Source organism: Salvelinus namaycush, unplaced genomic scaffold, assembly GCF_016432855.1.
Source record: "Salvelinus namaycush isolate Seneca unplaced genomic scaffold, SaNama_1.0 Scaffold94, whole genome shotgun sequence".
Classification (NCBI taxonomy): domain Eukaryota; kingdom Metazoa; phylum Chordata; class Actinopteri; order Salmoniformes; family Salmonidae; genus Salvelinus; species Salvelinus namaycush.
This window is the reverse complement of record NW_024061686.1, coordinates 7,445-35,156: the sequence shown is the minus strand read 5'-3', so window position 1 is coordinate 35,156 and position 27,712 is coordinate 7,445. Positions and strand designations below refer to the sequence as shown.

Here is a 27,712-nt window from a genome sequence, read left to right as displayed (position 1 = left end):
GTCAAACCTCAACGGTCTGTAAATGTTTATTTTTACACTTGCCTTCAATTGTTTCTAGTGGTGATCAAGGTCTAATATGATACATCCTCATAGGATGATGACCGGTAGGTAGTAACCTTCGCATAGATAAGAGCACATTTTTTCCCAGAATGTTTAGCCCCTCCCCTGAGGCTGTTCCATGCTCTATAAAAGGTGAGCCTCCATTGTCAGGCAGATCAATGAGCTGGAAGTAGTCACTATTTTTAGCCCTGTGTAGGGATAAGAGCTGTTTGAAGATGTCTCTTATAGAAGTTCTTCTCCAGACATCGAGCACAGTGACACTGCTGGGGGCTCTGCTGTTTCTGCTGGCTCTTTACCGCCTCTTCTCTGGTTCCAACTCTGAGGAACAGGGGAAGGCGCCTCCAGGACCCAGGCCTCTGCCCCTGCTTGGTAACATGCTCCAGCTGGATCTCAAGAGGCCCTACCGCACCCTCTGTAAGGTGAGAGCAAGTCCTGAGATTAAACTATGTTATGGTTGTTGATATTGTCTGTGTCATTGTTTTATCTGGGTAAATATTTTCAAAATGTTTACTTTAGCAGGTTTAAAACTTCCAGTTAGTTTCAATAGGCATGTATTGTCAAAGCCACATAGTGTTTCAACCAGTTAGCAATAGTTTTTGTCAACACAGGAGCCCTCTAAAAGTTTTTTATTTTGATGTGGCCCTACTTACCACACTCGCTCTGAGTTTATGAATGTTTTCAGAGAATGTTCCTCCGTTAATGTTCCATTTCAGTTTTTTTAATTGCCAAGTGTTATCAAATAATACAGGTGAAATGACCAACGTGCATTCACTCACATAGAGGCATTTGGCTTGAAAATCGTATCGGTCATAAATGCTTAAAGGGATAGTTTTTGTGAGGGGTAAAAACACAATCTTAATAGTTTTCTTGTCACAGACCAAACAACTCACCAAAATAGCTCACACATACATCAATCCAACTTATATTGCAAGGATATCACTCCAGAAGATGTCAACATAGAATTATACTTTATTTGTTACAGAACTGCTTCCAACAACCTTTAGTTCAAGTTTTTATATTTACATTTCATGCATTGTTTACTTCACAGGGCTTTTCATAACACCTGCATTTTCTAAAGTAACACACTGATCTCCATAGTCTGTTTGGTTGATTTATTTTGAATAACTTCTAGATACTTTGAGAGCTTAGTTAAAGGGACAATCTGCTGTTCAGCTGTAGAACCTTTTGTGGAGCTGGGTACCCATGTCAAATATTTTCAGTATCCTGAGAGGGAAAAGATGTTGTCATGCTCTCTTCACTAAAATCTGTGTCCAGTTCGAGGTGAGTAATTGCTGTTCTGATATACTGAAGCTCCTTTCGGTCATAAAGAGACGGTAGCAGGAACATTATGTACAAAATTACCAACAATGCGAAAAAACAAACATTGTCTCTAATGAAAGTATCTGGGGCAGGCACTCTGGAAAATCCCATCTGCCGCTTGTAAAAACAAATATTTTGTCTGTGTCACCACACAGCCACACTTAATTCTGTCACTTATCACCCCCCCTCCCGCCCCCATAGGGAAGGCCAGAGGGGTGTTGAGAGAGCACTGCAGTTATTGTCTGAGCGAGAGATAAGAGAGCAGTGCACATTGTGACAACTTTTTACCAGTTGTAGGTAGGCTATTTAAATAGTCATTATGGAGACACCTACAGTGGGGCAAAAAAGTATTTAGTCAGCCACCAATTGTGCAAGTTCTACCACTTAAAAAGATGAGAGGCCTGTAATTTTCATCATAGGTACACTTCGACTATGACAGACAAAATGAGAAAAAAAATCCAGAAAATCACATTGTAGGATTTTTTATGAATTTATTTGCAAATTATGGTGGAAAATAAGTATTTGGTCAATAACAAAAGTTTATCTCAATACTTTGTTATATACCCTTTGTTGGCAATGACAGAGGTCAAACGTTTTCTGTAAGTCTTCACAAGGTTTTCACACACTGTTGCTGGTATTTTGGCCCATTACTCCATGCAGATCTCCTCTAGAGCAGTGATGTTTTGGGGCTGTTGCTGGGCAACACGGACTTTCAACTCCCTCCGAAGATTTTCTATGGGGTTGAGATCTGGAGACTGACTGAATGTGATTTTCTGGATTTTTTTTTTCTCATTTTGTCTGTCATAGTTGAAGTGTACCTATGATGAAAATTACAGGCCTCTCAACTTTTTAAGTGGGAGAACTTGCACAATTGGTGGCTGACTAAATACTTTTTTGCCCCACTGTATTTCCAACCCTTTTTCCATAAAACGTGTTAATACGTTTTTAACTAGGCAAGTCAGTTGAATACCTACCAGTATTTAAGAACACATTCTTATTTACAATGACGGCCTGCACTGGACAAACCCGGACGACATTGGACCAATTGTGCGCTGCCCTATGGGACTCCCAATCACAGATGGTTGTGATACAGCCTGGATACATCAATAAATAATGGAGAGGAAGCGCTGGGAAATGACTCGGAGGGGGTTTAAACTGCATTCTAATGTTGACTGCTTAGAGAAAACAATATCAAGTGAAGTGCTTTATGCATGCTCAGTTCTTGGGTCTCGGCTGCCCAAGTGGAAATTAAATGGAAGTTTTGGAACTCCCTCGCGTGGTTCTTTTTAATGGAAATCCTCAATGAAACTGACATTAAATATGGAGAATGATACATTTGCCTCTGTTGGCCATCAAGTAGCCTATTCATGTATATGCCATTATAGGCTACCATTTTGATACAATAAATATGTGGAAATGATGATATCACTGGAGTCATTACAAATCAATGTGTGCCACTTGTGACGCCTATCTGGTCATGGAAAACCAATTCATAGAAAAATTGCCCGTAGGCGTGTGACGATGGTGACAGGTGTGAGGGATAATGAGCTGCCTGATGACCTAGAGGCCAGAGAGGGAGCACACTTGACACTGCATCTTGTCTAGGCTACTGTAGACTATCGGAAATGAGATGTAGGCCCATCATAGGCTACCTGCCTTTATCTAAGCAAACCATGGCAAAATTTAATTACAACCATAAACCCAGATTTTAGTCTGTAGCCTATGCCTACTGAAATGACAAGTCAATCTCGCAAATGGGCCGTTGAACGGTTTGTAGTCTTAACATTTGGCACATAGTAACAGCACAATGGCCAGAAAACAGCCTAACATTCTTTTTTCATGTTAATCCAAGTATTTCTTGCTTAGAGATTTCAAGATCCTCTGGCCAATTTTCATCACTCAAACTCTCCTGTCAGATTTATCCATAGTTATGCACATGCGCAAAGGGGATTTATTTCCAATTCTTAACCTGGTTCGAGCATTGACTGCTGATTTGGCTGAAAGCTGTGGAATATCAGACCATGTACCACGGGTATGACAATTACTTTTTACTGTTCTAATTAAGTTGGTAACCAGTTTATAATAGCAATAAGGCACCCTGGGGGTTTGTGGTATATGGCCAATATACCACGGCTAACGGCTGTATCCAGGCACTCCGCATGCATAAGAGCAGGGAGACAAATCCAGCTATGGCCTCCTACTTGTCAGGCCTCTCACACTGGGCAGATAGGGGTTCCTGGGATGGACAGCTCGCACTACTTCCCCACATACGCTGGATCAAGGGTGACCTCGTTGATGAGGAGATCCAGGAGCTAATCTATGTAGCCTGTAATGTTCTTTTTTGTGATATTTTTTTTTATTGAGTTTATTTATTTTTCAGAGGGTTACAGATAAAAAAATATATATATAAATATAAAGATGTAAAGATATAAAAATAAAGATGGCCACGACCCATTCCCCCCTTTAGTCACATCCTCCCGCCCGTGTACCCCCCCACCCTAATATTAAGCACATTGCTTATCTTTACAACAGGAGTACAGACTACCTGGCTGGCATGAAAATGAGTCATGGGAAAAGCGCTCTCCATCCGCTCTAAGTGCATAGATGAAATGTATTTATTCTGCTGCCCCTTGTTTGGAGACAGGTGTATGATAATGGTCCATTCTAAATCAAAACAAATTTCTCACATATTTAGTATATCTAAAGACAATATTAAATCAAGAATAGTCTGATAGGCGACAATATTAGCCTATCACTTGTGCGTTATGTATTATAACTTGTGAATGATGCCCAGCATAAGAAACAGCCTTTTGTGCGACTTTTTCGAATCATAGTTGCACACCTCATGTAGCTGAGCCCATAGGCCTATATGTTTTGATAAGTTTTGTATCACAATTAAAGTTGCCAAATAACTTCTTAAATTTGAAGCACATTAATCCACTTTACAACGGGTGTAGAGCCTAACTGGCATACATAAGCAGCGTAAGTTTGGGGAAGATCATTTTCTCCAAATAAATTCAAATGTATAAAAGCATTGCATGCGTAATTGTATTTGCGGTCACTTTTGATAAGGTGTTTTCCCACTAATGGAACATTCCCACTTATAGCCTGCTGCCATGAGCGCATTTTTTAAATATTTTTTTATTTAACCAAGTAGGCCAGTTGAGGACAGGCTCTCATGTGCAGGTCGCAGTGGTGGGTGGAATATGGGGCTTTGGTGACAATGGATGGCACTGTGATAGACTGCATCCATTTTGCTGAGTAGAGTGTTGGAGGCTATTTTGTAAATGACATCGCCGAAGTCGAGGATCAGTAGAATAGTCAGTTTTATGTTTGGCAGCGTGAGTGAAGGAGGAACAGCATTGCTGTGCTTATAATGTGAAGAAATAGCCTAATGGTTTAACATTTCAAGGTAAACGTTCTGATCTGTTGCGTCAGCCACATTGCGTAAAAAAAATGTTTTTGTTAGTGGTTGTATTAATTTGGGATCTATTCCATCCCACAACTGTCCAGAATATTTATTTCTCACACATAATAGGTTGACTTTTGTGCTATGGGGATAGTAGATTGACATAGGCTAGTACTTTTGCCATTCCTTAGGCCTACTCATCTTGTTGGCTGACGAAAAGTAAATGTGGACAGTTCTTCCAACATCTAGCCTGTGAGAAAGACCCGATCACGTGATGGAGAGCATGCAGCACTCAGAAGGGCACAACAAAGCCATGGATTTTTAGGGTGCATTACGGCCACAAAGGGGATGCTGCTGTGAAATTCAAGGCATTATCAAGTGCTTGTCAAATTGTGAATGAGAGCCTAATGAAGTGTGCACAAAGCAGAGCTCATGCCTTTCAAGCACCTTTCTTCAAATCATCAGTCTCATCATGCATACATATAGCCCAACGTTTTGTAGAAAAACTAAAGAACATCTAAATTAAGCATATAGGAGTACCTATTTCTTTGTTAACCGCTCAACACAGAATATCCATGTGTGCACTACCTCAAATTGTTTGGAGAAAATATTTATATTCAGCTTTGTTCAGTTATATTCTTCATACTATAACATATTATAAAATAATGCCATTGAATTCTAAGCTAATATTGTCTGCTAAATGAACTAGCGCAGCCCACAGCCATATGGCATAGCCATAACAGGGCCTAACATAAGGACGACTCAGAGTATGCTATTCTGTTCTTCTGAAATAGACTACATTTCCTTCATATCATGCTTCTTTAGACCTGTCTAATGGATTTATTGTGAAGGTGTAGGCTATATTACATGGATTTATTAGACTTTTTAAAATGTAGATGTTCCAAAGGTCTGTATCAGTGGCTTATAGGCTGTGTGGAAGCCAGGAGATGCTAAATGTGTTTATGTAAATTAACGGTCCATTACCATGAGACCTACATTTACTTGTGTGACAATAACCGGCTGTAGCCTACTCTATATAATTGATACTACATGCGCATCTGATCTCGCAGTATTGGCTACTGAACTGGAAGCAGCAACAATGACAGCTACACTTGCTACGTTTTGCATAGTCCCATAGGTTACAGCCTACCCTTTCAGGAGAACAATTTGCAGGCAGAGACAAATGGCTAATGATACTTATTGAAAATGAAAAGGCGCAACACTCGCTCACCATAGTAACCTACCTATGGTCACCATAGTAACCTAACCTATGGTCACCATAGTAACCTAACCTATGGTCACCATAGTAGCCTAACCTATGGTCACCATAGTGGCCTAACCTATGGTCACCATAGTGGCCTAACCTATGGTCACCATAGTGGCCTAACCTATGGTCACCATAGTGGCCTAACCTATGGTCACCATAGTGGCCTAACCTATGGTCACCATAGTAACCTAACCTATGGTCACCATAGTAACCTAACCTATGGTCACCATAGTAACCTAACCTATGGTCACCATAGTGGCCTAACCTATGGTCGCCATAGTGGCCTAACCTATGTGCACATTGTCCCTTTTCAATGACATTGTTTTTAAATGTTGTGTCCCCCTCACTACTTAAACCCAAGTTGCACTCCTGACTATGCTCCTTTTGTGGACAACATTCCTTCATGTCAGCTGTATGTTGGTAGTTCTCAGTCTCAATGCAGGGGGCTTAGTCTATATGGTTTTTGTTCTTCCATCCCTATCAGGTGTGTTACAGAAAATATACAGTTCACAAGTCAAGAGTTACAGCAACCGCATCAGACTACATTATGGACAGCACTTGAAAGATCCACTGTCAATGATGGTACAGCATCTGTCTTCAGGAGTAGCATCCTGACAAGACCATTGAATGTTCTCCCCAATTGATAAAGCAACTTCGCTTGAAACGTGCACTGCACTCCTGTGACATGATTGTAACTTTCGGTGCAGCCAATGCTGTTGGATGTCTTCATCATTTGGAAATCAGTGTAGTTAAATGAACACTGACATGTGGAATTCTGGTAAGTAGCTTGCTAGCTAAAAGCCACAACGCAGGTGAAAAGGGGTTAGTTACCAGTTTAGTTCTGCCAAGTTCCGCTTAAGTTATGTTACTGTTTGTAAACAAAGCCGTATGATGCGTACATGTGATGATGGTTTTAAGGTGTTACATATTTAAATTACTTAAGATTATAAGACTCTACCATTGGTGTATAACATCTCCGGCTACGTGACATGGCATAAAGCCAGAAGTAATGCCTGCCTAATGAATCCAAGTGTTTGACATGGGGGGGAGGGACCAGTAACTTTATGACCAACTTTGTCAATGTACCAGCTACAGGTCAACCTACTATGAACTAGTTACATCCAAATACATTTAATTTGACCAAGAACATGATTTTCACTGTCCGGGACCTTTAATAAACCATGCATTTAGTCTTATTTTATGTTCTACAGCTGTCTAAGAAATATGGGTCTGTTTTCACGGTTCACTTTGGACCCACAAAAGTGGTGATCCTGGCAGGATACAAGACGGTCAAGCAGGCGCTGGTCAACCATGCAGAGGAGTTTGGGGACAGGGGCATGCTTCCTGTGTTCTATGACTTCACCAATGGACATGGTAATGTGGGATATGTGAAACTTGTAATCCGGTTAACTGTTGCATTCGACAATATTCTGCCAAGCAAGTATATTTGGTGCTGTAACAACAGCCCAAATATTTGACCAAATTGTTATTTTCTCCTTACATGATTAATTCCTGACACCTGCACAATATTACTTTTCAATACTGGTAGGTATTCTGTTTGGCAATGGCGAATCATGGAAAGAGATGAGGCGCTTTGCCTTGGCGAACCTTAGAGACTTTGGGATGGGCAAGAAAGTGATTGAAGACAAAATCTTAGAGGAAATTCACTACCTGATTGAAGTGTTTGAAAATCACAAGGGTAAGAATTTGTAGTTCTGATTTGAAAACCAAAAAACAGGTTGCATAATTTTTTCCCCTTACGTTTGCTAATTCAATTTCTGATGACCTTTTGTAACAGGTAAAGCATTTGACACAACCCAGCCATTGAGTTATGCTGTCTCCAACATAATCTCCAACATTGTGTACGGCAGCAGGTTTGAATACTCTGACCCCAAGTTCAAAGCAACTGTAAAACGAGCCAGTGTCAACCTCCGAATTGCTGGCTCCGTTTCAATACAGGTACATTATGTTTAATTTGTTTCTCACTCAGAGAATAATGGCAAACGGGTCACACTTGACTAAACCAGGAAAATGTAATAATTGTTCAAATATGTTCTATGCTACTGGAATAATAGAGGGTAATTCATGCTTAACTTTTTTTATTGGGAGATAGTTGTACAACATGTTCCCCTGGCTGGGCCCTTGGCTGAAAAGCAGGAAGCTTTTGTTGAAGAATATTGAGAACAACAAGAAGGAGATGGAGGAGCTGGTGAGGGGGCTGAAGGAAACTCTCAACCCTCAAATGTGTAGAGGCTTTGTGGACTCGTTCCTTGTCCGAAAGCAGACCCTGGAGGTATGAAATCTCACTACAATCATCTCAATTAAAAACAAGAGAACTCATGTAAAATATACTGTGTTGGTAAAATGTATACAGGTTCAGAACTTTTGTGAAACAGCAGTTAGAAATATATGGCAAATAGAAATCAAACTGAATGGTCTTCAGAGATAGATGGGTGGGGTTGAGGGTAGCTGAAGGATAGGATTAAAAACAAACAAAATATGACTATTTTAAAATACATTGTGTCCATAAAAATGTATATATTATGTACTGTCTAAGCTGGAAGTAGAAGCCTAAGTGTTGTTGTCCATTAGTTTACTACAATTAGGGGAGGGATGGTAGGGTTAGGGGAAAATAATAAAGGAAAATGTATTTCAAAAAGTTCCTTGCTCTCTCTCTCATATACACTACTGGTAAAAAGTTTTAGAACACCCACTCATTCAAGGGTTTTCTTCATTTTTACTATTTTCTACATTGTAAAAATAATAGTGAAGACATCAACACTATGAAATAACACATATGGAATCATGTAACCAAAAGTGTTAAACAAATCAAAATATATTTTATATTTGAGATTCTTCAAATAGCGACCTTTTGCCTTGATGACGGCTTTGCACACTCTTGGCATTTTCTCAACCAGCTTCTGTCACACCCTGATCTTTCACCTGTCTTTGTGCTTGTTTCTACCCCCCCTCCAGGTGTCACCCATCTTCCCTAGTATCCCCTGTGTATTTATACCTGTGTTCTCTGTTTGTCTATTGCCAGTTTGTTTTATTCATTCATACCTACCAGCATTTTCCCCCTTGCTCCTGTCCTGTCTACAGTGCCTGTTTTCTAGTTTTCCCGGTTTTGACCTTTCTGCCGGCCCCGACCCTGTCTGCTATCCTGTACCTTTGCCCCGCTACTCTGGACTACCAACCTCTGCCTGACCTGACTCTGATCCTGCCTGTCGTCCTGTACCTTTTCCTGCTCGTGTTCGAATTAATAAACTTTTGTTACTTCAACATTGTTTGCACCTGGGTCTTACCTTCAAACGTGATTGTACGAACTGGCCATGACTGACCCAGCAGCCCCGGGCCAGCTGCGCAACGCCATCTCCTCCCAAGGAGCCACCATCGATAGGCATGAGGAATTGCTTCGTGGCCTTATGGAGGGAGTCCAAATGCTGTCTGAACGCCATGACAGGGCGTTGGACATGTTGCTGGGGAAATTCCACGGGTTGTCTGGGAGGCAGCCTACTACGGCGGTAACCCCACAGCCCCTCAGTAACTCAGCTGGGAGTAGCGCTGTCTCATTCTGCCACTCCACCTTCTCGGGACCACCTCCGGAACGCTTTTAATGAAGAGCCAAGCACCTGTCGGGGGTCTCTAGCGCAGTGTGCCCTCATTTTCCAGCTTCAGTCCTCTTCCTTCCCCTCGGACCGCTCCAAGTTAGCCTACCTCATCACGCTGTTGTCCGGGAGGGCTCTCACCTGGGCTACTGCTGTATGGGAACAACAGCTGGCCATATGCGCTAGTCTGGAGGGGTTCGTGGGAGAAGTGAAGACGGTTTTTGATTCCCCGTTTCCCGGGAGAGAGGCTGCCCTTAAGTTAATTCAGCTTCGGCATGGCTCCCACAGTGTGGCAGATTATGCGGTGGATTTCCGCACGTTGGCAGCGGAGAGTGCTTGGAACCAGGAAGCGCTGTTCGATATGTTCCTGCACGGCGTCTCGGAGGAGGTCAAGGACGAGCTTGCTGCTCAGGAGTTACCTACGGATCTCGATTCCCTCATCGCTTTGACAATCCGAATCGAATCGAATTTAATCCCAGGTTTTAAGGCAACAAAATAGGGAAAATACCAAGGGGGTCAATACTTTCGCAAGCCACTGTAAATCAAATCAAAGTTTATTTGTCACGTGCGCCGAATACAACAGGTGTAGACCTTACAGTGAAATGTTTACTTACAGGCTCCAACCAACAGTGCAATTTCTAAGTAAAAAAGGTATTAGGTGAACAATAGATAGGTAAAGAAATAAAAAAACAACAGAAATATAACAACAGTAAAAAAGACAGTGAAAAACAACAGTTGCGAGGCTATATACAGGCACCGGTTAGTTGGGCTGATTGAGGTAGTATGTACATGTAGGTATGGTTAAAGTGACGATGCATATATGATAAACAGAGAGTAGCAGTAGCGTAAAAGAGGGGTTCGCGGGTGATGGGTGGCGGGACACAATGCAGATAGCCCGGGTAGCCAATGTGAGGGGGCACCGGTTAGTCAGGCTGATTGAGGTAGCATGTACATGTAGGTATGGTTAAAGTGACTATGCATATATGATATACAGAGAGTAGCAGCAGCGTAAAAGAGGGGTGGGCACACAATGCAAATAGTCCGGGTAGCCATTTGATTACCTGTTCAGGAGTCTTATAGCTTGAGGGTAAAAACTGTTGAGAAGCCTTTTGTTCCTAGACTTGGCACTCCGGTACAGCTTGCCATGCGGTAGTAGAGAGAACAGTCTATGACTGGGGTGGCTGGGGTCTTTGACAATTTTTAGGGCCTTCCTCTGACACCACCTGGTGTAGAGGTCCTGGATGGCAGGCAGCTTAGCCCCAGTGATGTACTGGGCAGTACTCATTACCCTCTGAAGTACCTTGCGGTCCGAGGCCGAGCAATTCCCGTACCAGGCAGTGATGCAACCAGTCAGGATGATCTCGATGTTGCAGCTGTAGAACCTTTTGAGGATCTGAGGACCCATGCCAAATCTTTTTCGTTTCCTGAGGGGGAATAGGCTTTGTCGTGCCCTCTTCACGACTGTCTTGGTGTGTGTGGACCATTCTAGTTTGTTGGTGATGTGGAGACCAAGAGACTTGAAGCTCTCAACCTCCTCCACTACAGCCCCGTTGATGAGAATGGGGGCATGCTCAGTCCTCCTTTCCTGTAGTCCACAATAATCTCCTTAGTCTTGGTTACATTGAAGGATAGGTTGTTATTCTGACACCACCCGGCCAAGTCTCTGACCTCCTCCCTATGGGCTGTCTCGTCTTTGATCAGGCCTACCACTGTTGTGTCGTCTGCAAACTTAATGATGGTATTGGAGTCGTGCCAGGCCACGCAGTCGTGGGTGAACAGAGCGTACAGGAGGGGACTGAGCACGCACCCCTGAGGGGCTCCAGTGTTGAGGATCAGCGTGGCAGATGTGTTGCTACCTACCCTCACCACCTGGGGGCGGCCCATCAGTAAGTCCAGGATCCAGTTGCAGAGGGAGGTGTTCAGTCCCAGGATCCTTAGCTTAGTGATGATCTTTGAGGATACATTGGTGTTGAACGCTGAGCTGTAGTCAATGAATAGCATTCTCACGTAGGTGTTCCTTTTGAACGGCTACGTGTCTATGGTCATTTATGCAGGTTGCCTTAGTGTTCTTGGGCACAGGGACTATGGTGGTCTGCTTGAAACATGTTGGTATTACAGACTCAATCAGGGACATGTTGAAAATGTCAGTGAAGACATCTGCCAGTTGGTAAGCACATGCCCGGAGCACACGTCCTGGTAATCCGTCTGGCCCCGCAGCCTTGTGAATGTTGACCTGTTTAAAGGTCTTACTCACGTCAGCTACGGAGAGCGTGATCACACAGTTGTCCTGAACAGCTGATGCTCTCATGCATGCCTCAGTGTTGCTTTCCTCGAAGCGAGCATAGAAGTTATTTAGCTCGTCTGGTAGGCTCGTGTCACTGGGCAGCTCGCGGCTGTGCTTCCCTTTGTAGTCTGTAATAGTTTGCAAGTCCTGCCAAATAAGACGCGCATCGGAGCCGGTGTAGTACGAATGAATCTCAGCCCTGTAAATGTGATATTTCCGTTTTCTATTTCATTATAAATGTGTAAAAATGTCTAAACCTGTTTTTGCTTTGTCATTATGGGGTATTGTGTGTAGATTGAGGAAAAAAATGAATGTACAAAATAATGAACAAAATGTGGAAAAAGTCAAGGGATCTGAATACTTTCCGAATGCACTGTACATATTTACAAAAACAATATGGGGGATTGGAAATGATGCTGACATTTACATTGATAGATTGTAGCTTCCATCTGCAATATTAAAGCTGATCTACCCCCCCAAAAATATATTTATTAAATTCTTTGAATGAAAACATCTAGGGATTTAGTGGGTATTGAGAAATGCGTAAATGGCCCATGTGATAGAGAATGGAGAAAATATAGGAGATATTGTGCTGAAATGGCATTGGGCCCAGGCTGCAGCGGTATACACTGAGTGTACAAAACACTCGGAACATCTTCCTAATACTGAGTTGCACCCCTTTTTGCCATCAGAACAGCCTCTATTCGTTGGGGGTATGGACTCTACAACGTGTCAAGTATTCAACAGGGACGCTGGCCCATGTTGACTAGACTGACTAGACTAGACCACAGTTGTGTCAAGTTGCCTGGATGTCCTTTGGGTTGTGGACCATTCTTGATACACATGGGAAAATGTTGAGCGTGGAAAAACCCAGCAGCGTTGCAGTTCTTGACACTCAAACTGGTGCGCCTGGCACCTACTACCATACCCCATTCAAAGGCAATTATGTATTTTGTTTTGCCCATTCACCCTCTGAATGGCACTCAAACACAATCCATGTCTCAAGGCTTAAAATGTTTAATTTAACCTGTCTCCTCCCCTTCTACACTGATTTTGAAGTGGATCTAACAAGTGACATCAATAAGGGATCATAGCTTTCAACTGGATTTATCTGGTCAGTCTGTGAGGCTTCCCCAACTGGCAGCCCGCAGACCGAATTTGGCACACGGGTGGTTTTCTTTGGTTTCTTTTTTTTTTTTTTTATATATTTTTTTTTTTACGAAATACTAAAACCACCAGGAAATCTGTTCCAACTGATTTTTAATTTTGGAAATCTGTTCCCAAGTATTCCCATGCATAGAGAGACACGTGTGATCGTCTACAAATGTAAGAAAGGTTTGAGAGAAAAAAATTGGCCCGCGGGTGAAACTAGTTGATGTTCCCTGATCTAATCCATGGAAACATCATTTGTTTTGTACACTAAGTGTATGTTTTCTGGGGGCTGCAGCCAAGACTGCTACACCATGTGTGTAGAAGTTACATGTAAAAACACATTTTTGAAAGCAAATTTTTGACCTTTGAAAAAGAATGCAAAGACTGCTAGACCATGACTTTTGAGGGGAAAACAAATATTTTCTCCCCTTTTTTAAAATGCTTTTTCTGTCTGTATAAGGAATCGGGCAACAAGAACTCTCACTACCATGACAAAAACCTGATATCCTCTGTGGGCAACCTGTTTTCTGCTGGTACAGACACCACAGGGAACACCCTACGCTGGGCTTTGATGCTAATGGCCAAGTACCCCCTTATACAGGGTAAGTATCAATGTGCACACAGACACACGCCTTTGTACAGACATTGCAAGTGATTGTAGTAATGCAAGACAATCAAGGTGTTACTTGCTGTTAACATTTCCAAATTGCCCACTTGAACCACAGACCAGTTTATAGTTTGTTTCAAATGCTTTAACACTGTGAATGAAGCTGTAATCTACATGAATGTAACTAAATGTGTAGAAATGACAACATTTCAACCAGATTTTCTCATTGGGATAACCTACATGTGTAAGGCAGCCAAGTGATATATATATATATATATATATATATATATATATATATATATATATATATATATATATATATAATGGAATTGTACTATGGTGTGGTATTTATGTGGCAATAAAGGATACTGTAGCCACTGAGGACAACAGGTTTTTAACTTGGGAGGGAGAGCAGTGGCGCAAATACCTGGAAAGAGGCAGTGATTGGAGTAGTATACACAATTATAATATTTATTATTAGAACAGAAAGACAAATAAAAAAACGAGTCCATAAATTGTCTGCAAAAAGTCTTCAGAAAGATTCTCAGAAAATTACACTCGAATTACATCTGTTCGACATCCTTCAATGTCGAACAGATAATGCACTTTCCCCACCCTCCAACTTGACTTCCCCACCCTACAGCTTGGACAGGTGTATATTTTTTGTGTGCAGCTTTTCCGTATTTGCGTATAAGCATTTTTTGGAACATCATTTTAGATTTTCAAGACACGGAACTCAGTGCCATTTTTCATTACACTAAATGCATTTTTAAAATATACACTGACCAAAAATATAAACGCAACAACTTCAAAGATTTTACTGAGGTACAGTTCATATAAGGAAATAAGTCAATTGAATTAAATTCATTAGGGCCTAATCTATGGGTTCCACATGACTGGGAATACAGATATGCATCTGTTGGTCAGAGAGACCTTTAAAAAAAAGGTAGGGGTGTGGATCAGAAAACCAGTCAGTATCTGGTAAGACCACCATTTCCCTCATGCAGTGCGACACTTCTCCTTCGCATAGAGTTGATCAGGCTGTTGATTGTGGCCTGTGGAATGTTGTCCCACTTCTCTTCAATGGCTGTGCGAAGTTGCTGGATATTGGCGGGAACTGGAACACGCTGTCATACACATCGATCCAGAGCATCCCAAACATGCTCAAAGTGTGACATGTCTGGTGAGTATGCAGGTCATGGAAGAAGTGGGACATTTTCAGCTTCCAGGAATTGTGTACAGATCCTTGCGACATGGGGCCGTGCATTGTCATGCTTAAACATGAGGCGATGGCGGCAGATGAATGGCACGACAATGTTTTCAGGATCTCGTCATGGTATCTCTGTGCATTCAAATTGCCATCAAGAAAATGCAATTGTGTTCGTTGTCCGTAGCTTATACCTGTCCATACCATTGCCCCATGGTGGCGGTGGGGTTCTCTGTTCACAATGTTGACATCAGCAAACTGCTCACCCACACGACGCCCACACTGTCTGCCATCTGACCGGTACAGTTGAAACTGGGATTCACCCGTGAAGAGCACACTTCTCCAGGATATAAGTGGCTATCGAAGGTGAGCATTTGGATTTTTGTTCAGTTTAGTTGCCTTCTCCAAACAGCCAATATATTAATTCAAATCAAATCAAATTTTATTGGTCAACTACACGTGTTTAGCAGATGTTATTGCGGGTGTAGCGAAATGCTTGTTCTTCTAGCTCCGACAGTGCAGTAATATCTAACAAGTGATATCTAACAGTTTCACAACATACATTTGAAATCAGAAGTTTACATACACTTAGGTTGGAGTCATTAAAACTCGTTTTTCAACGACTCCACAAATGTCTTGTTAACAAACTATAGTTTTGGCAAGTCGGTTAGGACATCTACTTTGTGCATGACACAAGTAATTTGTCCAACAATTGTTTACAGACAGATAATTTCACTTATATTTCACTGTATCACAATTCCAGTGGGTCAGAAGTTTACATACACTAAGTTGACCGTGCCTTTAAACAGCTTGGAAAATTCCAGAAAATTATGTCATGGCTTTAGAAGCTTCTGGTAGACTAATTGAAATAATTTGAGTAAAATAGAATGTGCATTTGTGGATGTATTTCAAGGCCTACCTTCAAACGCAGTGCCTCTTTGCTTGTCATCATGGGAAAATCAAAAGAAATCAGCCAAGACATCAGAATTGTTTTTGTAGACCACAAGTCTGGTTCATCCTTGAGAGCAATTTCCAAATGCCCGAAGGTACCACGTTCATCTGTATGCAAGTTTAAACACCATGGGACCACTCAGCCGTCATACCGCTCAGGGAGGAGACGCGTTCTGTCTCCTAGAGTTGAACGTACTTTTGGTGTGAAAAGTGCAAATCAATCCCAGAACAACAGCAAAGGACCTTGTGAAGATGCTGGAGGAAACAGGTACCAAAGTATCTATATCCTCAGTAAAACAAGTCCTATATCGACATAACCTGAAAGGCCGCTCAGCAAGAAAGAAGCCACTGCTCCAAAACCGCCATAAATAAGCCAGACTACGGTTTGCAACTGTACATGGGGACAAAGATCGTACTTTTTGGATAAATGTCCTGTGGTCTGATGAAACAAAAATAGAACTGTTTGGCCATAATGATCATCATTATGTTTGGAGGAAAAGGGGGGAGGCTTGCAAGAAGAACACCATCCCAACCGTGAAGCACGGGGGTGGCAGCATCATGTTGTGGGGGTACTTTGTTGCAGGAGGGTCTGATGTACTTCACAAAATAGATGGCATCATGAGGCAGGAAAACGTGGATATATTGAAGAAACATCTCAAGACATCAATCAGGAAGTTAAAGCTTGGTCGCAAATGGGTCTTCCAAATGGACAATGACCCCAAGCACACTTCCAAAGTTGTGGCAACATGGCTTAAGGACAACAAAGTCAAAGTATTGGAGTGGCCATCACAAAGCCATGACCTCAACCCTATAGAAAATCTTTGGGCAGAACTGAAAAAGTATTTGCAAGCAAGGAGTCCTACAAACCTGACTCAGTTACATCAGCTCTGTCAGGAGGAATGGGCCAAAATTCACCCAACTTATTTTGGGAAGCTTGCGGAAGGCTACCCGAAACATTTGACACAAATTAAACAATTTACAGGCAATGCTACCAAATGCTAATTGAGTGTATGTAAACTAATTACCCACTGGGAATGTGATGAAAGAAATTAATGCTGAAATAAATAATTCTCTCTACTATTATTCTGACATTTCACATTCTTAAAATAAAGTGGTGATCCTAACTTACCTAAAACAGGATTTTTACTAGGATTAAATGTCAGGAATTGTGAAAAACTATGTTTTAAATGTATTTGGCTACGGTGTATGTAAACTTCCAACTTCAACTGTGTACCCAAATACACACACATCTAAGTAAGGAATGGATTAAGAATATATACATACATGTCAGAGCGGCATTGGACTAAGATACATTGGCATAGTAAAGAATACAGTATATACATATGAGATGGGTGATGCAATATGTAAACACAAATAAAGTGGATAAGATGCCGTAGAACAGTGTAGAGTACAGCTTATGCATATAAGATGAGTAATGCAAGATACGGAAACATTAAAGTGGCTAGTGTTTAATTTCCTTCAAGTGGCCAGTGATTTCTAATATATGTCTATAGGCAGCAGCCTCTGATGTGCTGGATATGGCTGTTTAACAGTCAGTGGCGTAGTATAGAATACTATACAGTATATACATATGAGATGGGTGATGCAATATGTAAACACAAAGTGGCTAAGATACAGTAGAATAGTGTAGAGTGCAGTTTATGCATATGAGATGAGTAATGCAAGATACGGAAACATAATTAAAGTGGCTAGTTATTTCAAATCTATGTCTATAGGCAGCCGTCTCTGATGTGCTAGTGATGGCTGTTTAGCAGTCTGATGGCCTTGAAATAGAAGCTGTTTTTCCAGTCTCTCGGTCCCAGCTTTGATGCACCTGTACTAACCTCGCCTTTTGGATGATAGCGGGGTGAACAGGCAGTGGCTCGGGTGGTTGATGTCCTTGATGATCTTTTTGGCATTCCTGTGACATCAGGTGCTGTGGGTGTCCAGGAGGGTGGGAAGTTTGCCCCCGGTAATGCGTTGGGCAGACAGCACCACCTCTCTGGAGCAGTTGTGGCCGGTGCAGTTGCCGTTCTAGGCGGTGATACAGCCCGACAGGATGCTCTCAATTGTACATCTGTAAAAGTTTGAGGGCTTTAGGTGTTAAGTCAAATGTCTTCAGCATCCCTGAGGTTGAAAAGGCGCTGTTGAACCGCCTTCACCACACTGTCTGTGTATGCCGAGGAACTTAACTTTCCACCTTCTCCACTGAGGTCCCATCGATGTGGATAGGGGGTTGCACCCTCTGCTGTTCCTTGAAGTCCACGATCATCTCCTTAGATTTGTTGATGTTGAGTGAGAGGTTATTTTCCTGGCACCACACTCCCAGAGCCCTGACCTCCTCCCTGTAGGCTGTCTCATCGTTGTTGATAATCAAGCCTACCACTGTTGTGTCATCTGCAAACTTGATTGAGTTGGAGGCGTGCTTGGCCACGCAGTCATGGGTGAACAGGGAGTACAGGAGAGGGCTGAGCACACAGCCTTGTGGGGCCCCAGTGTTGAGGATCAGCGAAGAGGTGTTGTTTCCTACCTTCACCACCTGGGGGTGACCCATCAGGAAGTCCAGGACCCAGTTGCACAGGGCAGGGTTCAGACCCAGGGCCTCGAGCTTGATGATGAGCTTGGAGGGTACTAGGGTGTTGAATGCTGAGCTATAGTCAATGAACAGCATTTTTTACATAGGTATGCCTCTAGTCCAGGTGGGTTAGGGCAGTGTGCAGTGTGGTGGCGATTGCATCGTCTGTGGATTTATTGGGGCGGTAAGCAAATTGAAGTGGGTCTAGGGTGGCCGGTAGGGTGGAGGTGATATGATCCTTGACTAGTCTCTCAAGGCACTTCATGATGACAGAGGTGAGTGCTATGCTGCAATAGTCATTTAGTTCAATTACCTTTGTCCCTGTACCTAAGAAAGAGATGGTGGCCATCTTGAAGCATGTGGGGACAACAGACTGGGATAGGGATTGATTGAATATATCTGTGTACACACCAGCCAGCTGGTCTGTGCATGCTCTGAGGACGCGGCTAGGGATACCATCTGGGACGGCAGCTTTGTGAGGGTTAACACACTTAAATGTCTTACTCACATCGGCAACAGAGAAGGAGAGCCCACAGTCCTGGTAGTGGGCCGTATCAGTGGCACTGTATTATCCTCAAAGCGAGCGAAGGTGTTCAGCCTGTCCGGATGCAAGACGTCGGTGTCCATGTGGCTGGTTTTCCTTTTATAATCCGTGATTGTCTGTAGACCCTGCCACATACGTCTCGTGTCTGAGCTGTTGAACTGAGACTCAACTTTGTCCCAATACCGACGTTTAGCCTGCTTGATTGCTTTGCGGAGGGAATAACTACACTGTTTGTATTCTTCCATTTTCCCAGTCTTGCCCTGGTTAAATGCGGTGGTTCGTGCTTTCAGTTTTGAGCGAATGCTCCCATCTATCCACGGTTTCTGGTTGGGGTTGGTTTTAATAATCAGTGGGTACAACCTCTCCTATGCACTTCCTGATAGACACATTTACCGATACGGTGAATGAGATTATTATTTTCTAAAACTACTCTGAACATATCCCAGTCCGCGTGATCAAAACAATCTTGAAGCGTGGATTCCGATTGGTCAGACCAGCGTTGAATATTCCTTACCACGGGTGCTTCCTGTTAGAGTTTCTGCCTGTAGGAAGAGAGGAGCAAGATGGAATCATTGTCCGATTTGTCGAATGGAGGGCGGGGAAGGGACTTATATGCATTACGGAAGGTAGTGTAACAGTGGTTGAGAGTTTTAGCCGTGCGAGTACATAGAGTTGAAAGAATTTTGGGAGCCTTTTCTTCAAGTTTGCTTTGTTAAAATCCACAGCTACAAAAAATGCTGCCCCAGGATATGTGGTTTCCAGTTTGCATAAAGTCCATTGAAGTTCTTTAAGGGCCATCGTGGTATTGGCTTTAGTGGGGGATATAGACAGCTGTGGCTATTATTGATGTAAATTCACTCGGGAGATAGTACGGTCGGCATTTAATTGTGAGATATTCTAGGTTGGGTGAACAGAAGGACTTGAGTTCCTGTATGTTATCACAGTTACACCATAAGTCGTTAGTCATAAAACATATACCTCCACCCTTCTGCTTCCCGGAGTGATGTTTATTCCTGTCGGCACGATGCTTTGAGAACCCAACTGGCTTTCTGGAGTCAGACAGAATATCTTGAGAGCCATCTTTCCGTGAAGCAGAGTATATTACAATCCCTGGTGTCTCTCTGAAAAGCAACTCTCGCCTTGAGCTTGTCAACTTTATTATCCAGCGATTGGACATTAACGAGTAAAATACTCTGTAGCGGTGGGTGGTGTGCACGCTTCCTAAGTCGGACCAGAAGACCGCCCCGAGTACCTCTCCTCCACCGGCGTTGTTTTGGGTCAGACTCTGGAATAAATTGAACTGCTCTGAGGAGAGCAAACAAAGGATTTGCTCCAGGTCGTAATCCTGGTCGTGATGCTGGTAGTTCTTGTAAGTTACCGCCGCTCTAATATCCAATAGTTCTTCCCGGCTGTATGTAATGGCACAAAACAATTATAGAGCTAATTCCGTAAAGAAATAGTACATAAACAAACAAAATACTGCAGTTTCCTAACAGCTAGTTGCAATGCTGCCATCTCTGTCGACGCCATCAAAATTAAAGATAAACTAAAAATGCAAATACATCCATCAAAATAACAAGACTACCTGCAAAAACTGGGATCCACGTGGCCAAAACAATCCCCTTTTATGCACAACAGTATGTCATTTCTCATTGTTTTCACATTAAATGCAAATGATAAGCAGTGTTTGGCAAAACACTAGACACAACTCTCTACACAGGAAACAAACCTATTGTGTACATAATGTCAAACAAAACTAAATTAATATCACAGTCAATAACAAGTACTCCCATATCTTTTAACATGTAAACTCTCTTTGTACTGTGACTTGTTTTACAGTACTAAAGTCACAATTGCACTTTCAACATCTCTTCTCTTTGATTTATCTTCAATGCATTGTAAACATTTACATCGATACAATATACAGCACCGGACACTTTTGCAATTCTAAACAGTATCAATTTAGGTTTAGTGAAATTCTTCCTGCTTTAGTATTAGATGCTAATTCAGAGAACAATAATACAGCTGTCTATGAAATAGTTGATTACAATCTCTTACCATTTACTCAATTTAATAGAAAAATATATTTTATTGATGGTCATAGTATCACACCTACTCCTGCTCTCTCGCTCCAGCACTTGACAATGCCGGTCTACTATCCACCGGTCCTGGCCACCCACATTGCGCACACCTGGCAACCATCATTGCGCACAGCTGCTCCCATCGTTAAGCTCACCTGGACTTCATCACCACCCTGATTACTCTCCCTTCTAATAGCCCTCACCAACCTTAGTCATCAGGCAGAATTGGTTCTGTTTTCATGTCCTGATGCGTCTCTTGTTTTGTACTTGCGATTGTCGTTATTATTAAACTCACCATCTGCTTCCTGACTCAACGTTACAGATAGTTAGTATTTGTTGAGCCATTATGTGATGAATGGTGAGATGACCTTGTCATTCTATGACAAATAATACTGTTTGCGTGGGCTGCGTTATCCCTGTTTTGAGGAAAGTGTTCAAGCAATTGAGAAACTAACAGTGTTGTTGGACATGATTTATACAATTTACTTTGTCTTGTGTAGCTGTTGTCTACTGTTTTGCAAAAAGTGTCTTGTGTACAAGTGGGACTACTGTTTTACAAAAAGGTGTTATGCATCAAGTGTGAAAACATTGAACTGTGCAGAAAAGGTGACTGTTTTGGTACGTAGGTTAATAAAGGTATCGTTCACATGGAGCCGCGTTTAAGTTATCAAGCAATTTTGTAAAAAGTATAAAATGTCCAGGGTAAAGATTATTAAGATGACATTTTCTCTGAGGTCAGTAACTTTGGTCCTCCCTCCTTTCTGTCTCAGACCGGGTCCAGGAGGAGATCAGCAGCATCATAGGAAGTCGGCAGCCCTTAGCAGAGGACAGGATGAACCTGCCCTACACTGATGCAGTGATCCATGAGACCCAGAGACTGGCCAGCATTTTACCCATTGCCATCCCTCACACCACCAGCCGAGATGTCACCTTCCAGGGATATTTCATCAAGAAGGGGACGCTTGTGTTTCCTCTACTGACGTCTGTCCTACAAGACGGAAGCGAATGGGAGAGCCCACACACCTTTAACCCCGCCCACTTTCTGGATGAGGAAGGTCGATTCGCCAAGAGGGATGCCTTCATGCCCTTCTCTGCAGGTGAGTTCCACTGTTTCTGTATCCATACTGACTGGGTAAGTGAATCCTTCTATGGTACTCTAAAATTAAGAGTTTGGGGAATTGCTTTGACCAAGGGAGAGTTTATGGTATGGAAATGTGTGTACAATTTATGTCAACTATAGGAAATCTATGTAGACCTAATTGTCATATGTTGTCTCCCTCATTTTATCTTCTTCCAGGTCGTAGGGTGTGTCTGGGGGAGAGTCTGGCCAGGATGGAGCTCTTTCTCTTCTTCACCTCCCTCCTGCAGCGCTTTCATTTCTCTCCTCCTCCTGGAGTAACAGAGGATGATCTGGACCTCACACCGGCCGTGGGGTTCACCCTCAACCCTTCACCTCACCAGCTGTGTGCTGTGAGCCGGGTCTGAGATGAGTCTGGGCCTAATGTATATTATACATGACTTATTATACATGAACAAATGCTCCACTTTAGACAAACATGCTGAAACAGCTTACCTCACCGGCTGTGCTGTGAGCCAGGTCTGAGATGAAACCAGTCCCTCAATGGTTTTGGTTGAATTTGATTGCTCTACATTCCGACAATGTAATTGATTGATACAAAGCACTGCTATTATGTATGTACAGAATGCTTGTTGTTTTTGCTTGCTGTCCTGCCTTGTCTGGGACTGGACAGCTGTTGCCAAGCTTAGCAAAGTCAATCAGTTTTCTAGCTAATGTTATCATTAGTTGACACTAATATATACCCTTGTGGGAATGTTTTTATATGACTAGCAAGCATACTTAGCCATATCTGCTAGCTAGAACAAATAACTACCACTAACTAGCTAGCTCCAGCAAGAGAGGATGTTCAGCTGCCTACTTTCACTCCATGAGCGGTTCCAGTTATGGAAGGAGACTTGAAACCAAAAGACAGCATTTACACAGGAAACCCAATTCGGATCTTTTTCCACTGTTTAGTCTTTTGACCAACCAGATCAGCTCTTTTGCCTACAATTGGACAAAGGACCAGAATTGGGCTGCCTGTGTGAAAGCAGCCAAAAGGTCTCACTTAAAGTGAAGTTGTTTACAAACTGTTCGCTAGCTGGTGGCTAAGTTTTAAGCTACTCCTTGTCCATTGACCTTAGCTAGTGGTTAGCTTGAGCCACATTAGCTACTAGTGACTATTTACATATAATATATTGGAACATTTGGGCACGAAAATCTAACTTATTGCACCTTTAAGCTTTCTTGTCCTATTCAAACGGGCGAACCAAAGGTACATAACACTAACCGTGTCAGTTATTGATAACAGCTAGATGATTGACTGCTAAGCTTGGATACACTCCAAAGATAAACAAGCTAAGATGTAGGCTTCTGATTAGCCTTTGACTATTTGATTAGTAGCGTGTCAGAGAGCTCCATATGTATTGCTAATCAATAAACCCGTTGATGAGTGTGCTTGACATCGGCACCAGTTCGTCAAAGTTTGGTCCATTTTGTCAACTTGGAGTCGGGGTTTGGAATAGAATAGAATTACTGTCTGTGCTCAGTGGGAACCAATCACTGTGCAGCAATGTAAAACGTTCAACTTGTAGATTTCACCAAAACTTTTAATAAAGGCTTAAAGTGGAACTGACAGTATTTTAGCAACATGAAATGGTATTAACATCTGTTCATATACACCCCCAGGAAGAGTGACACCTTTTCGTTTATATCTTCAGACAAGTGAGGACTTAGATATGGTCATTTTCAGGTTATCATAAATTCATGAAATGTTTGGGAATGACGTATAGTAAGGCATTTGTGCTTGCGGCCGTACGTTTGGACAATGAATAGACACTGCATTAACAGAGCAAATTAAATGTAACCATACTTTAAAAGTAATATATTTAAGCAATAAGGCACGAGGGGGTGTGGTATACCATGGCTAAGGGCTGTTCTTAGGCATGACCTTAACCGTGGTAAATTGGCCATATACCACAAATCCCCAAGGTGCCTTATTGCTATTATAAACTGGTTACCAACGTAATTAGAGCAGTAAAAATACAAATTTTGTCATACCCATGGTATACGGTCTGATATACCACGGCTGTCAGACAATCGGCATTCAGGCTCGAGTGACCTAGTTTATAACATCAATTATACTATTTATTTGCTGCGGGTGATTCTTTGATCCACCTCTACACAGACAACACCATTCTGTATACATCTGGCCCTTTGGACACTGTTAACAAACCTCCAAATGAGCTTCAATGCCATACAACACTCCTTCCGTGGCCTCCAACTGCTCTTAAATGCTAGTAAAACAAAATGCATGCTCTTCAACCGACCGCTGACTGCACCCGCCCGCCCGCCCGACTAGCATAACTACTCTGGACGGTTCTGACTTAGAATATGTGGGCAACTATAAAGACCTAGGTGTCTGGCTGGACTGTAAACTCTCCTTCCAGACTCACATTAAGCATCTCCAATCCAAAATAAAATCTGGAATTGGCTTCCTTTTTCGCAAACAAAGTCTCCTTCACTCATGCTGCTCAACATACCCTCGTAAAACTGACTATCCTACCGATCCTTGACTTTGGCGATGTCATTTACAAAGTAGCCTCCAACACTACATCCAGTTTGCTATCACAGTGCCATCCGTTTTGTCACCAAAGCCCCATATACTACCCACCACTGCAACCTGTATGCTCTCGTTGGCTGGTCCTCGCTACATATTCGTAGCCAAACCCACTGGCTCCAGGTCATCTACAAGTCTTTGCTAGGTAAAGATCTCTGGTCACTGATTTCTGGTCACCATAGCAACACCCACCCGTAGCACGCGCTCCAGTAGGTATATTTCACTGGTCATCCCCAAAGCCAACACTGGCTGCACTTGAACTGCATTTGTAAAATCTATCTAATTTAATACATTTTGATACCTCCTTTGCTTTCTCATTTTTGACCTTCCTCTCTTGGGCTCCACTTTTCTGTTGATACATTGCTGATTTTTAAATCCGTAATTTTCTATTTGCGACTTTCTCTCAATTTTTTGGGAGGGCTGTTGTCTCTTTTTAGCTAGCTCAACTGTTGCTTAAAACGATGACAGAAACAACAACGCTTGGGAGAGTATTTGCACAATGAATCCCAGAATGCATTTCATTATCTTAACATGGTATTGAAGCTATTGAATAATATGAGTTATTTAGCAAATTAATTAGATGACCTGCGTCAACAATTAATACTTGGGCGTGGTGGGGAGTTATTCAGATCCGGGCCCATCACTGGGCCCATGTATGTTGTGGGCCCTGGTGCGACCGCACCAGCCGAAGCTACGCCACTGGCCACCAGTCTGCTTGCAGTTGTCAGTCACAATCAGGTATGTGGATGATCACGTCTTTATTCAGGAACGTTTGTTGGGCTACTTTGATGTGTCAAGTGGGCGAGATGCGCAGTCTGTGTTTGACTTTATGAATGTTGAGATGTCTGAGTTTAACTTCATAGAGAAACTCGTCCAAACCTACGATGGCGCAGCTGTAATGGAACGCATCTGCTATTTGTATTTACAGCCAAGTCCCCTCATGTTCCCTGATTTAAGAGATGATGACCACTCCACTACCATTGTCAACTTTCTCCTGACATGAACTGAAGCCACAACGTCTCATGTGCCCGCTCATCCACTGCCACATTGAATGTTTCCCTTCCAAGCACAGTGAGTACCCCTATCAATTTTCTCTCATTACTGTATGTAGAGTCAATCACATACACAATCACATTATTACACATCAAAGGTTTTACTCCTTGCTTGGACTACCTCATTCTTAGCTCTTTTGTCTAACTGTGTAGTGTCTTGTGTTATTGTTTTTTTTTATCTTCCCAGTGAAATCCTGTCCTGTACTGGTCAAGCGTCTGAACACCTCAACTCATGACACATACCCTCATTCAATCACTGCTGTGATCCCTTTCCAACACTGTGTGTAGCCCTCTCATTCCCCGTAATATTGTACTATAAATGTCTTTATTAAATGCTTTAGGTTAAAAATAATTAGTCATTGATGATTTTTGAAACACTTTGTGGTCTCCATGCCTTACGTGCCTACACCGTGGGTCTCCCATCCTCCTCAATTTCAAATCAAATCAAAGTTTATTTGTCACTTGTGCTGTATACAACAGGTGTAGACCTTAGTGAAATGCTTACTTACAGGCTCTAACCAATAGATCGAGAAAAAAATGGGATGTGTGTGTGTGTGTGTGTGTGTGTAGGTAAGTAAAGAAATAAAACAACAGTAAAAAGACATTTGAAAAAAGCAGTACCAAGGCTATATACACACACCAGTTAGTCAGGCTGATTGAGGTAGTATGTACATGTAGGTATGGTTAAAGTGACTATGCGTATATGATGAACAGAGAGTAGCAGTAGCTTAAAAAGAGAGGTCGGAGGGTGGTGGGACACAATGCAGATAGCCCGGTTAGCCAATGTGTGGGAGCACTGGTTGGTCGGGCCAATTTAGGTAGTATGTACATGAACGTATACTTAAAGTGACTATGCATATAAGATAAACAGAGAGTAGCAGCGTAAAAGAGGGGTGGGGGGGGGGGGGCACACAATGCAAATAGTCCTGGTAGCCATTTGATTACCTGTTCAGGAGTCTTATGGCTTGGGGGTAAAAACTGTTGAGAAGCCTTTTGGTCCTAGACTTGGCACTCCGGTACCGCTTGCCATGCGGTAGTAGAGAGAACAGTCTATGACTGGGGTGGCTGGGGTCTTTGACAATTTTTAGGGCCTTCTTCTGACACCGCCTGGTGTAGAGGTCCTGGATGGCAGGCAGCTTAGCCCCAGTGATGTACTGGGCCGTACGCATTACCCTCTGAAGTGCCTTGTGGTCGGAGGCTGAGCAATTGCCGTACCAGGCAGTGATACAACCAGTCAGGATGCTCTCGATGTTGCAGCTGTAGAACCTTTTGAGGATCTCAGGACCCATGCCAAATCTTTTTCGTTTCTTGGGGGGGAATAGGCTTTGTCGTGCCCTCTTCACGACTGTCTTGGTGTGTGTGGACCATTCTAGTTTGTTGATGTGGACACCAAGGAACTTGAAGCTCTCAACATGCTCCATTACAGCCCCGTCGATGAGAATGGGGCATCCTCGGTGCTCCTTTTCCTGTAGTCCACAATCATCTCCTTAGTCTTGGTTACGTTGAGGGATAGGTTGTTATTCTGGCACCACCCGGCCAGGTCTCTGACCTCCTCCCTATAGGCTGTCTAGTCATTGTCGGTGATCAGGCCTACCACTGTTGTGTCGTCTGCAAACTTAATGATGGTGTTGGAGTCGTGCCAGGCCACGCAGTCGTGGGTGAACAGAGAGTACAGGAGGGGACTGAGCACGCACCCCTGAGGGGCTCCAGTGTTGAGGATCATATGTGTTGCTACCTACCGTCACCACCTGGGGGCGGCCCGTCAGGAAGTCCAGGATCCAGTTGCAGAGGGAGGTGTTTAGTCCAAGGTTCCTTAGCTTAGTGATGAGCTTTGAGGGTACTATGGTGTTGAATGCTGAGCTGTAGTCAATGAATAGCTTTCTCACATAAGGGTTCCTTTTGTCCAGGTGGGAAAGAG

General features: G+C 42.7%; 1 protein-coding gene across 1 annotated transcript; it reads left to right on the top strand.

Annotated features, from left to right (window-relative positions):
- Positions 1-260: 260 nt before the first annotated feature.
- LOC120043482 (cytochrome P450 2K1-like) lies at positions 261-23,768 on the top strand. Its single transcript, XM_038988071.1, has 8 exons — positions 261-479; positions 7,268-7,430; positions 7,606-7,755; positions 7,855-8,015; positions 8,170-8,349; positions 13,561-13,702; positions 21,836-22,162; positions 22,363-23,768. Exons 1-8 carry the CDS (start codon positions 276-278, stop codon positions 22,548-22,550), a joined length of 1,515 nt encoding a protein of 504 aa, XP_038843999.1. The 5' UTR covers positions 261-275; the 3' UTR covers positions 22,551-23,768.
- The last annotated feature ends 3,944 nt before the right edge of the window (positions 23,769-27,712 follow it).

Bases quoted from the DNA above. Each gene is read 5' to 3' on its own strand.
- LOC120043482 (XM_038988071.1), top strand. From the start codon at position 276: ATGTCTCTTATAGAAGTTCTTCTCCAGACATCGAGCACAGTGACACTG. The intron at 7,756-7,854 runs GTAAGAATTTGT...CTTTTGTAACAG, and splicing joins AGTGTTTGAAAATCACAAGG to GTAAAGCATTTGACACAACC. The intron at 8,350-13,560 runs GTATGAAATCTC...TGTCTGTATAAG, and splicing joins TCCGAAAGCAGACCCTGGAG to GAATCGGGCAACAAGAACTC.